General features: G+C 45.0%; 1 protein-coding gene across 3 annotated transcripts; it reads right to left on the bottom strand.

Annotated features, from left to right (window-relative positions):
• Positions 1-1,668: 1,668 nt before the first annotated feature.
• On the bottom strand, positions 1,669-12,337 carry vps39 (VPS39 subunit of HOPS complex). 3 transcript variants are annotated; one of them, XM_083683323.1, is made up of 24 exons: positions 11,789-12,337; positions 11,383-11,448; positions 11,165-11,229; positions 10,968-11,010; positions 10,751-10,845; positions 10,565-10,663; positions 10,355-10,447; positions 10,032-10,215; positions 8,279-8,399; positions 7,955-8,075; positions 7,463-7,592; positions 7,247-7,389; positions 6,979-7,119; positions 6,711-6,852; positions 6,034-6,120; positions 5,804-5,877; positions 5,369-5,585; positions 4,994-5,122; positions 4,739-4,841; positions 4,573-4,618; positions 4,334-4,483; positions 3,384-3,518; positions 3,155-3,246; positions 1,669-3,041 (listed from the first exon to the last, which is right to left on the bottom strand). In XM_083683323.1, exons 1-24 carry the CDS (start codon positions 11,859-11,861, stop codon positions 2,960-2,962), a joined length of 2,631 nt encoding a protein of 876 aa, XP_083539449.1. In that variant the 5' UTR covers positions 11,862-12,337; the 3' UTR covers positions 1,669-2,959. The 3 variants fall into 3 exon arrangements, with proteins under 3 accessions (XP_083539449.1, XP_083539450.1, XP_083539451.1); XM_083683324.1 differs by having other exon boundaries at positions 7,463-7,589; XM_083683325.1 differs by having other exon boundaries at positions 10,565-10,660.
• Positions 12,338-12,514: the final 177 nt, after the last annotated feature.

Genomic DNA, 12,514 nt, shown 5'->3' with positions numbered 1-12,514 from the left:
ATTTGTATTCTGGTCAAAGGATTGGGTTAGTGGTTGGCTGGTTCTAGAGTCACTATGGCTGTTTTAGAGTACAGGGAACCCAAGTGAGGGATGGTTGCCCAGGTAGAAAGAGCTAATTGTGTGAGTCTCGAGTCCCTTTGTTGCTACCCAGAGCTCTGGACTGTCTTACAGTACCATGGGGATTCCTGTCATATATCACCCAGTGAAATTTACAGGGTTAATGAAATAGCTTTAGGGGCCCATACAGCCAGCATTCAATGTTGATCGGAGCCGCAGTGGGCTGTGTTGTTTTAAAGCACACGGGGGATTATGAGAAAGAAAAGAGGGAGCGCCGGTGTTATGGTTTCCTCCCTTCAGCCCCCTCTGAGTTTAGGAGTGCAAGTCTGCAGTACTGTACATCCACTTCCCCAAGTTTAGACAAAGAGACCCCTCAGCTTTATCATTATACTGCTATATTGGTATACTGTCTTTGATAACTGCAAGTTAACATCAAATTAACCACATACATGTCAACACAGTTATAGAGTGCTTGTTGTTGTGTTGTAAGAAATAAATTATATTGGCATATTGTCACTGGTTGTAGAGAAGACCAAAATAATACTATAAAATAATAATCCAAGAAATGTGTCGCATTATCCCTCTGGTGCTTTTGCTATGGCTTACCCTGAGCCAGCATATGTGTGTGTGTGTGTGTGTGTGTGTGTGTGTGTGTTAGTCTGGGTAATAAGTCCTGGGGAAGAGCTTTACTATAATCCCCAGCAATGAAAGTGGGTATGGAGAGTAGGCCTACATGCTGTGTGGATTTAAACAAGCTTCAGGGTTCAGGGAGAAAACACAGTAGACAGAAGAAGAGTTGTGAGAGCTGCACTAACATATTGTATTGTATATACCAACATAAAGTAATGTCAATAAGAAACCTGTGAAGTAATCTAGTTTTCATTTGGACATGTACCTTTGTGTTGCAAGAGCTAAAATCAAGCCTGTAATAGTGCCTGAGAAACATCCTCTACAGCCCACCCATCGCTGTGTGACACATGGGTTAGCTCCTGTTTGCATCACACCGTTGCGCTTGTACATTTTTTCCATTTCTACATTGCACTGGCAGGCCCAGACATGACAACCTCCAAGCACAATACACCGAAAGATGACTAAAAAAGATTTGGAACATGCACAATTAATCAATGTGTCCTCTCTCGCCAGGCGACATGAATAGTGCTTATTTTCTTGGGAACAGGGGCTACGTCATCATTCCCCATACAGGAGAACACCGTGAGACTTGTTGATCCGGCTGTAAAATAACTAGGCTATTAGCTAATCTATTCACTTGATTGAGGCTCTGAGACTCATGCTGTATTGTGTGCCCAGTGCAGACAGCTGTTGGCAGGCTCATAAGAGAAAAGCTGTGACTAACTCTGTTGCTGAGCAGTCGTTATCATTCTGCTACTTAGGCTGGCTCAGCTTAGTGTGGAAGTCCATTAGCTGGACACGGAACACTGTAACTGTTCTCTGGTGTCTTAGTTCAGGGATAATGGGTACATCTAAGGGAGCTGCCGAAACAGATTGGAAAATGGAGATGCCCCAGCAGAGTAGGTGAGATCAGAACCCTTCACATGCTTGCCAGCTAAGACATCTGCGGTATAGTGTATCGAATGGACACACACAAAGTACCACAAGTGAAAATGCATATTTATTGATTAAAGCAATGCAGACATAACTGTTGATTTGCTATTTAAAATAAAAATGTTTCCACAAAAACCTTTTATTAACACTGTCTCACTCTTCATTTACACAATGGTACCAATGTCTGAACTTAGAATGGTGGAACAGTCTAGATTGAGAGTTTACAAAATCTCAAGCACATATGGACGGGTGATGGAGGTATTTGATAACAATGTTGCTCTGACACAGAACTGATCCACACACATCTTCCATTATTATCTGACTTAACAGTACTTCTTCCTTCTGTCCTTATCAGACTTATACATTATTTCAGAATAAATAACAGAACTTAAATCCAATCTTAAAGTGCCATACTTTGACCATAGGTACAAATGTGTCATGTTTATAAGTTGCTTTTGGTTTAAAGACAAAAGTGAAGTGTAACATTTGGAAGATGACCTTCCAAAATATATTTTGTGTCTTATACTCTGCACTCTTAAGAGCCAACCTTTTACAAGGGTTTCTATGGTGAGCTTTAAAATAAATTTAAAAAAAACATCCTTGTTTGTGCACATTGTCCATGCTATTTAGTGACATATAGTATCTACGTTTTAATCTGCTGTCTGTTTTTATAGATTTCCTTAGAAACACACGCTAACTGAAAACAAATAAAAAGTAAAAAGCAAACGGCTGCTTTTAAGTACAATCCTAAAAGTCACACAAGGCATTTGAGAAGTTATGTAGCATATTGTCTACAGCATATTGAGCAGAGCTGAAGGCGGCAGAGAAGTGGAGAAGGAGGGAGTGTAGTGAGACTAGTGTGAAGCAGCCAGAGAAAGAAGTGAAAACAACAGTGCTGACTGATAATTCAAACGCAACCCGTCCTCCCATAGACCGCATAAACCTGTGAATGAAGACAAACACTAGTTCCTTTATTGTGAGGTCCTCTTAACGTCTTGTCAATAGTCTCCATTCTCTTCAAAAAAGGCAAAAAGAAAACAAATCCCCCCTGGCATTACAGTGTAGTGAAACATGCTTAAATGTCAAAGTCTCTCTCCAGGGCGTCTCACTCCACAGAACACTCCCTCAGACATTCCACCTGCCACCTCATGCACAGAGAGAGAGGATCAGCCAGAGTTCCAGAAGGATCGATGGAGGAGTCCTCTACGACAGCTGTGCCGCTTCCGACGCCCAGCTTCCTTCAAGGCTGCTTGAAAATGGAGTCCACAGGGGGGCACCATTTATTAGTAACATGGTGATCTGTAAGTATCCCGGTGACTAGCGTCCATGATGACGGTTATTACTGCTCAGTAGGACACACACCGCGGTCTTTGCAGCAGAAGTAATGCACAACCACACCATTGGGATACCTGGCAAACGCGCTGGGGACAGAGAGGAGTTTTAGGTGTCAGGACATCAACCAATACAAACTGGTGGGATGACTGGTCTAATAGGTAAAATAATTCAGACCACTAACAGTAAAATTAATAAGCACCTGTTTCCGATCTTCTTCTTGCACACCCTGCAGGTTTTCTCCTCTGTGATGACACATTTGACCTGTTGGTGGAAGATGCGCTCCTCCTGGACCTGCACACAAACACATGAAGAATGGGGAGAGAATACAAACACAGTATTAGAATATATGTCTGTGGGAAAACCCCCCCCAAAAAAACACAGATACACAGTATCCACACCAGCACATAGAGATGTACCCACTAACTCACCCGTAAGAACTCAGCTTGCAGCAGGCTCTTCAGCACCTGATCAAAGCGCTTCCTCTGAGCCTTCTCCTCCAGGACACTCTCCAGGAAGACCCGGATCTCTCGGATCTGCGTGTTCGCTGGGAGAAGGTTTATCGCCTGGGAAAACAGAGATATGTCAATGCCATGTAAAAAAAAAACTAAAGCTTGCCCACCTGTGGTTTCCTAGGTCTAGTCTGATTATGCACACTCCTTTATCACGGGACTGCAGGGTTTCAGTTTTATCAGCCTGGATACAGTGGACAAGAAATCGGATCCCTCTCCCGACTCTGGGAACGGTTAGGGTGGAGGATCTCAGGGGGTGGTGGGAGAGAGGGTGGGGGTTGCAACAGGCTACAGTACAGAAACAATATGCGCCTGGCTTTAGGAGAAAGCAATGATGTAAACACCCATGCATGCAAACATTTGGCCAAAACGTCATCCCCCAGGTTCTCCTCTGCATGTCCCTGGAAGGCTTTTAAAGCTAAGAAATGTATTAGTCACATGGGTGGGGTGGAAGGAGAGCAGAGCAGGAGATGTACAGTGTCTGTTGCATTGCGGGTTTCTAAGCGACACATTGTGCACGGCTGGGGCACAGGGCTTCAGACAGACGCAAGTCTCACAGCATCCTCAGTTGTGGGCTCCAGTGTTCTTCTTTATGTGCTCTTGGCAAGGCCACTTCTGGGAGAGGAGCCAGGGGAAATGAAAGCAGAGCCACATTAAACTCAACGAGAGAGTGCAGCGGGAGAGGACCAGAGCTCCACTCTACAGGGTTACACACAAACCTGGTCTTAAAATCCACAACGGAGACTCACACAGGCTTTTAAACTACTGAGGTCTGGCACAGTTCACCAGTGCCTTTCAATACAATTACATTAATGGCAAATCATAGTAATTAGTAATGATCAGAGAGTGGTGTGCGGTTGACTCCTGACCTTGCTTGTGTTGAGTTTGCTGTGGTGCAGCTCCAGGACCTGCAAGGCAGCTTGTAAGTTGGCCTGAGGCTCACACAGCTCCATTTTGATTGGTCCAAGGCAGTGCACGTCAGGGGGGGACAGGTACATGCGCAGCAGAGACAGGTACACCTGCACAATCAAAAACACTGGGTTAACACATACAGGGGGTTTATGCATTGTTCATCATGTGTCTGTGACAGAGGAGGTTGTATACTCACGTCTTTGTTTCCGTCTGTCAGTTCATCATAATGCCGGTGACAGTATCTGAGGGGAACAAACAGAAAAGATCACCATCCGTCTGAAATGACAACTGGGAGGAGGTCTTGTCAACCTGTAGTTGTTCCCATGTTGGTGAACGATCTCACGGGAGACTGTAGTACTCACTGCTCAGCCATAGAGGTGTCTTTCAGGATGTGCACATAGATGAAGAGAGCTTGTTCGTGTTTCCCCATCCTGCCCAGGAGCAGAGCCCGCTCCTCCAGCAGACCTGAGACAGGGAGGCAAGCACCGTCATGTGTAGTCATTGAAATCAAACACAATGCCTATGATCTCTTTTAAACTGTGTGATGCGTATTGTGTACGTATAAATGTATGGATATTTTTATATTTTGTAATTGCAATTTGTAATCTAGTCCTCACCATCGAAGGGGAAGTCACTGATGAGTCTTCCCGGCTCATAGCTGTTAGAAACTTCCAGGAAAATAAGCAGCTTGTTCCTGAACTCTCCAAGATCCCCGTCCTCCTTCCCAGCAGCCACTGCTGGCACGCCTACAAGATAACAGAGCAGACCTGCTTATCACAAGAATGAAGACACTGCAGCAGAGCTGGAGTAGAGCTGTAGGAAACAGTGGAAAATGTAGACGATTGAGTAATGTCAACTGAATACATCATATGAATGAAGACATGGTAGGACAAGGTTGAAAGAAAGTGACTAAGACAGATCTAGATTTGTGAGTATCCTCAGCCCAACTAGATGTGCCATACACTAGCATTGGCTTGGCTGAGCCCCCTCACCCTCGGGCAGTGAGTTGAGGTACTGCTTCATGAGGCCCTGCACCCTCTCCAGGTAGAGTTGGATCAGTACGTTGTGGAACTCGGGGCCCGTGTCCTCCCACACATGAATGATGTGCTCCAGGTAGGGAACGGCCAGCTCCTTAAAGCCCTCCTTCAGGAAGTTCAGAACCTTCTCTCTGGGCAGCGTCTCCACCTCCGTCAGGTCCTCAGTGAAGATCTGCAGAGGGTAACACACACCACATTCTATTCACTAAGGATACTGAATTCACACCTCCCAGCATGAGTGAACATGGTCAATAAAACATATACTGTGTGCACAGTATAAAGTGACACAGTAAATGGCACCTGCTATATCTATAGCCCAAACAATTATGGTTGTAATCAAACTGTTTTCTCGTTGTGAAACAGCTCAAATCCCCCCCTACACGCTCTCACCTTCAGACCATCCTCCGAGCAGATCTTCAGTACCCAGGGTGAGAACTCAAAGATGATCCCCAGATTCTCCAATCCTGAGGAGAGATTGAGAGGGTTCAATCATCACTCACAGCACAGGTAGAACAGTGGGGAAGTAGGGGGGTTAGGTGATGAGAGACAGGTATAGGAACCACAGAACAGTATGTGTTATGTTGAGGGTTGTGCTGGTGTGGCAGGTGTTAGGAGCTCACCCAGTCTCTGGAGGTACTGCACTGTTCTCTCATGACCCTTCAGAGGAGAGTTGGCCTTAGTCGACTGATCTAACAACACCTGGAGGGCTGGGAAAGGACACATTAAGGTGAGGTGAGGGGAGGGAGGGAGGGAGGGGGCGAGAGAGAGAGAGAGAGAGAGAGAGAGAGAGAGATCATGTGTCATACGTAAGAGGTGGTTTTGCAATTGCTGTTTCCACAGAAATTGAACAAACTTGGCGGCATGAACATGTAATTAGCAAACCAGAACAGCTGGTTTTGAATGGGTAGATAGAAGAGAGAGAGACTTCAGCAACATTACATCACTAGTACAGCTTGTGGCAGACTAATTAAAAACACACGCAGCGAACAGGCGCAGGCCAGAATCCACCACAAAATAGCATTACTATCCAAATATCATTAAGACGGCTATGATCTACGAGAATGACAAGCCAGTCAACCACATGTCTGAGAGAAACCATGGGGACCTTTGAGACACGATCTGTGAGGAATCCCACACTCAGCATCAGACAAACCATAGAGAAAATCTCTGTTCCAGCATACGCAAAACAGATGACTTCAAAACATAGAACATTCTCTGTTTACTTCTAGGCCTCCACATCTATCGCAGAGTCACAAGGAGAATGTTGTCTGTGCTAGTCAGTCATAATGCTGCCTACCTTTCTGGTGCAGGCCCTTCTTCTCATAAAGGATGATCAGCTCACTGTACTTGTGGGCCTTCTTCAGGACGTACTCGCTCTCCTCTATGTGGCAGTGGTTATTCTCCAGACGCAGGAGAGGAGACACCAGAGCCACATTGGTCTTCAAAGAGAAGGATCAAAAGAGAGAAACGCCAAACAGTGAAAACCCTTCATGTTCAAAGTTTGTATTCTGTATGTGCACAGTGAAAGGGTGACGGGGGATATATACAGTCATAAAATGACCTACATGCAAGTAGCATTTCAGCAGGGTCGTGTCGATGATCTGCAGCAGTTTCTTGCGGCTTTTGATGGTGGGCGTACCTTCCATGAGTGGGGAAGTCGTGGAGGGGTCAGAGTCGTTGAGCTGCTTCACCAGGTGGCTGCGTTTCTGTGAAGGACACATTGAATTTCGCTATACTAATGCCCAGCTAATCAATAACTGCACATAAATAATGAGTCAGTACAGCCCACACCTATGTAAGACAGCTTGGCTTAACAATATCACACACGCCTACCTGTGTAAGGTAGTCAATGAGTGCAAGGTGGGCCTTCTCCAGCTCAGCTCCGGAGAGAGTGGGCAAGGGGTTGGGGTAGTGCAGCTGCTTGCGGTAGTCCGAGGGGAGCAGGTCAGGGTACAGCCCAATAACATGGGTGGGATCTGTGGGACGGAAGAAGGTCATCAAGCTCTTACTTCTACTGTAGACGACCGTGGTAAATGGGCCAAACCTCACCTGTGCCGAGCTTAGCGAACACCTGCATGGAGTCATCGAATCTCTTCTGGCAGAAGAGGTTGAAGGCGTATAGATTCTGGATGTGGTGAATCTGTTGCCTCTTATCGCCATCTGCATCATCCTTCATCTTCTTGGGGAGAGGGGGGGGGGGGGGCGGGGGGGCGGGGAATATAGCGTGGGTCGTACCATTACAAATCATTACAGATTTGTTCTACTCCTCTGGAATTGCCTCTTGGGGACCATATGAATGTCAAATTTTAAACTCACTAAAAAAATACTAAAAATACCACTAAAAAGAAAACTCTAAAAAGGGCAAGATCAAGCAGAGACGGCAAAGAAATAGTGCTCAATTGCAGGGATACCAAATTAAGACAACAATGAATGTTCTGTTCTCTTGGGACTTAACTTAAATTAAATGATCAAGAATATATAATAATGATGTTAAATGTAACCCCCCTCTGCAGCACTAAAGCTAGTGATTATGTTCCTCACCGCAAGCTGCAAGGCCAGTTCAAACTGCTTGTCCTGTAGGAGCTGTCTGATCTGGCTCGCGATGGACACAGGCACCAGGCGCCACACAAAATGGTTGCTGGCAACGTAGACAATATTGGGCCTGTGACAGATATAGAAAGAGGGAAAACAGCGGAGCGTTTGTGTTATATGACGACAGGTGTGTTCTGTTTGAAGAGTATGGATTCAGGATAAAACAACGCAAAATGCAGTTGCGTTGTTAAAAGAAACTTGTTTAGAATGAGACCTGCCAACCCAAAAAGAAGACTGGTGTGTTGAGGGGTGACAACGACAAGACTCTCTTACCCTGCCGACGTGATGAAGCGGGGCCTCTGCAGCTCCACGCTCTGGACCAGCAGCCTGGGCTCAAATGTGCGGATCTCCACATAACGGGGGAGGACAGCGATGATGTAGGGGGGCTGGTGCTCTGAACATGACAGAAGGGGGATATACACATCTGGTGTCAGATATAAAATATATGCCATTTAGCTGACGCTTTTATCCAAAGCGACTTACATTGCAGTGAGTGCATACATTTTTCAGTATATATGGTCCCTGCCGGAATCGAACCCACAACCAAACGTTGTTAGCACCACGCTCTACAAACTGAGCCACAGAGGACCACAAAACAAGGCCCAACAACCTTGGGATCCAACCATTTTGTGTCACATTACGTGTCCAAATTTGAGAAAGAGTCCAAATGATTCTTGCAATGTGGGGATTTTGGAGACTGTTAGGCTAGTGGGGCAGGAAATCCTGCTCCCTAGATAAGCTTGGGATGAGAATCTGGATGGGGGACAGACTCTGCCCAGGGGAAGATCCCAGGCCCTTACTAAGCCAGTCATGCAGATTGATGACCAGGAAGTGTGGGAGATTGGTGCTGCCGCTGGCCGGCTCTCATTGGCTTTACTCCTGCCAAAGCTACAATGTCGGCACAATCAAAATGAGGAAATTGAAAACTGTTTGAAACTACAGCTTCAAGGCTTCATTTCCCGCTTTTATACAGTTGCTTCTGCATCCCAATGCCATTTGAAACAAAGAGAGCATATTTGAATCTTTTATTTTTTTGGTCCTCAAGTTCATTCTAAAACTGTGGTTACCAAGTCACGGGGGAAAAGGCTACACCACATTAGCAATCTTCCGCTCCAGTTGCCTAGTCAAACTGACAACGCTGGACATAATAACACTGCACATACCATGTGTTCTTACAGTGGAAAAGTAATGTCATTAAACATACGACAAGGGAAGAAGGAAAAAATGGGAGCGAGTGGAGAGTTCAATATCGACTTCAAAACCCTTAATGAGCAGAACAATGAGTCCATAGGCTGTGTCTGAATGCCCATACTGCCTACTGATTTCTTAAAGTATATACTGCACACTACATACTATTTAGGCCATACTGTTTAGTAAAAATGTATGCAGTGAGCAACAAATTTCATCTCATTGGTCTCATTCATACTGAGAATGCGTCATCTGTAACTCAACTATGTTGTTCATGGTTAATTGGACTGCCAGTCTCCCTCATCTGCTCCATTGAATTGTGGGACCAAAATAAGACACGGACTTCCTGAATAGTGTGCAGTGAATTCATACTCCATGGAAAGGCAAATCTAGTAAGACATCCTGGAATTTTATACATACTAAATGTCTGTCAATTTTCCGTATTGCAAAACTTTCTTATCTTGCATACTGAAAACAGCTACTAAATAGGTTGCAGTATGAGCATTCAGACACAGCCCCTGTCTAATACAATACTGGTCACAATTCATGACCCCATCATCCTACCTCTGCTGGATATCGATAGTGTTGCAACCAAATCATTTACGATTCAGGACAGTCTGGCTTGAGATTTGTAAATGAGTAAATAGTCAAAATTGCAATTTGAAGCTCTAGCCTTTTGCCAATAAACAAAGAGGTAGAAGAGTACCTTCAGATCTGTATTACAATATCTACCATACTGTAGATACAAGACAAGGACACTGAGCAAAATCTTGCCATGTGAAGAAAAACAATAACAGCGTGAAAATGTTTATAAATGAAGACAATCTTATATATATACCCATTGCGATGGGGATGTCTGTCCAGTTGAGGGCGCACTTTTGGGTGCAGACCCCCTCCTCGTTCAGCACAACTGTGAGGTCATCCTGACCCACTGCCACCTTCCCATCAGCCAGTGGGGCAACCAGAGGCTCCAACTGCTTCCCAGTGGGGAAGAGCTCCTTGATGGAGCCACGGCCATCCATCTGGAAGACCAAAAGACAGAAACCATAGGTAACAATAATAGAGACCCTCCTCATGTATACCTTATTTCATTTAGTCATGTCCACAGAAACACATGACAGACACAGACACAGACACAGACACACACACACACACACTTACCCGGATCAGGTAATAGTCTCTCTTGAAGCCCACACAGATGGAGTTTTCACACCAGGCCATGGACTTGGGAATATCTGGTGCAGCGAAGTCTCCCTGTCCGGCAAACAAAAAAACATTCAGGGCTTTGGCTGAAGCTATTTCTATACATATGAGGGTTGCATTTCCCTTTATTATGCTATCTGTCTGCCCCATCTTATCTCCCACTTTCACCTGTAACTCATGGAACTCTCTGTCCTTCCAGTAGTACATTTGAAGTTTCTTCTTCACTGCAACACACATTCGCAATGTGGCATCTCCTGAGCTGGACTGCTGAAGGACAGGGGAGACAGGGTGAGACACAAAAGACTTGTTCGCACCAAAGCAACTTGCAAAACTATCACCACGACTACTACTCACCTGCAGGTCACAAGCAAAGAGAGTAGCCCCTCTGGCCTTTGACAGCACAGTAATCTGCTGGAAGGTCAGGAGGTCATGGACATGGATGTTGTTTTCTGTAGGAAAAAATAGAGGAATACCATATACTATAAATAACAGCAACATTAAAACAACTGATGACTGGTGTCCTAATGCTCACATCAACAATACTCTTGTTCTTTGAGGAAATCTGTTTTACCTAGGAGACTGACGAGGATCTTGTACTGTGACACCACAAAAAGCTGTGGAAAAAAGGACAGACGAGATGAGGTTGAAAGATGGATAATGGAGCATCTATTATGACTGGTTAATCTGTCAATTCTTTACAGCACATTCATGTAATATTAATATTAACCAACGTAAACAAAAAGTCTCATCTTCACTCAACCTGCGTACCTGCTGGATCTTCTTTGAGAAGTTCTTATTGGATTTCTCAAGCGTCACTTCAAACCTGTTAGTACCTATGGGAAAGGGAGGGAGGATAGGTTGAACTATTTCATACATATCATTCACACAAAAAGGGAGAGGACTTTTTATTGTAACCCTCTACCCCTTACACATACTGTACACACAAACTAAAACCTTCACACACAGAATGGAAAAGTCTCATTCACCTGCATCCTTTTTAATTCTGTAGAGGAGAAGATGGCCTGGTTTCGTTCCCACAAGAAGCCAGTCCTCTGTGCACACAGGGTAAGAAAGGCATCAATAATTTGACAATACAGACTCCGAGGAATGTTATGTAAAACAGTAACAGCCAACACTACCGCTCAGACATGTCTGATGTTGTTTAGATGAGTCTCCTCCCCAGCAATGGGTGCCAGGTGGGATCTTTGTCATTGTCACTTTGTTTAAAGCAGCTAGATTACACTGTCACCTCAATCATCGTCCAACTTTTTAACAAATAGAACAAGATAACTGGTCGGCAGCAAGCTTTTTCGTCGCAACTTCAAACAATGTTTCCTGGGGCCTGTCAACGAGAAAGAAACTGCTAGCTCATGAGCTAACTTCAAAACTTACCCCAGGCCGCAAGGCAGTCGATCTGAAGGGGCAGTTTCTCCAGAATAGGGACTGGCTCGTAGGCGTCATGCATTGTTGAATCTTAGTGCTGATTCAATAACTGATAAAGCAAGCCAGTTGATGAAAACGGCTGTTTAGAAGCCTGGGTGACAGATGACAACAACAAAAACAAACCTCCTCGGCAAGATACAAGGCACGTCTAGAAATATGCCATGTTCCCCTTACTGAACAGACCGACCATACGATGACGGGACGGTAAATCTGTCATTCGTCGACCCCATGAATATTTGCCTAGAGTCCGAAACGGTCAGCGAAGTAGCTAGCCAGAAGCAGTGATAGCAAGCTAGCTGGCTAGCTCACGTCTACTGGCACGCTTGCAAACGACTGTAGCTAGCTGGCCAACTAGCTATGGGAAAATACCCTCTCATCCCATGCTAATATAATCCCGATTATGAGTTGAAAGTAGATTTTTTACAATAAAAAAAAAAGGAGTAGCTAAACTGGTCGTTAGTTGCTCTGCTTGTCGGGCGGTTGCTAGCTAGTCTAGTTCCTCAATTGTTGTGTTATGATGGCTGAGCAATGACAGGCACGTGACTGAAGTCAGTACGTTCACGAGGGACGAATTATAACAGGAGGTACATTCACGAGCGCACGGGGCGCTGAGAGCGCGTACAGACTGATGCACCAGACCATAATGCACAATGGCATTTTTGCACCACTTGAATA

This window comes from Argentina silus, assembly GCF_951799395.1.
Source record: "Argentina silus genome assembly, chromosome: 13".
NCBI classification, from domain to species: domain Eukaryota; kingdom Metazoa; phylum Chordata; class Actinopteri; order Argentiniformes; family Argentinidae; genus Argentina; species Argentina silus.
The sequence above is the reverse complement of the archived record's forward strand: the minus strand, read 5'-3'. Positions and strand labels throughout refer to the sequence as shown.

What these genes read in the sequence shown, in the direction of transcription:
- vps39 (XM_083683323.1), bottom strand. Translation starts at nt 11,861, where the DNA reads ATGCATGACGCCTACGAGCCAGTCCCTATTCTGGAGAAACTGCCCCTT. An exon ending in CGACTGCCTTGCGGCCTGGG is followed by an intron (nt 11,449 to 11,788) that starts GTAAGTTTTGAA and finishes CTGTGTGCACAG; the next exon opens with AGGACTGGCTTCTTGTGGGA. An exon ending in GCAAACTCAACACAAGCAAG is followed by an intron (nt 3,519 to 4,333) that starts GTCAGGAGTCAA and finishes CTGTTTTCCCAG; the next exon opens with GCGATAAACCTTCTCCCAGC.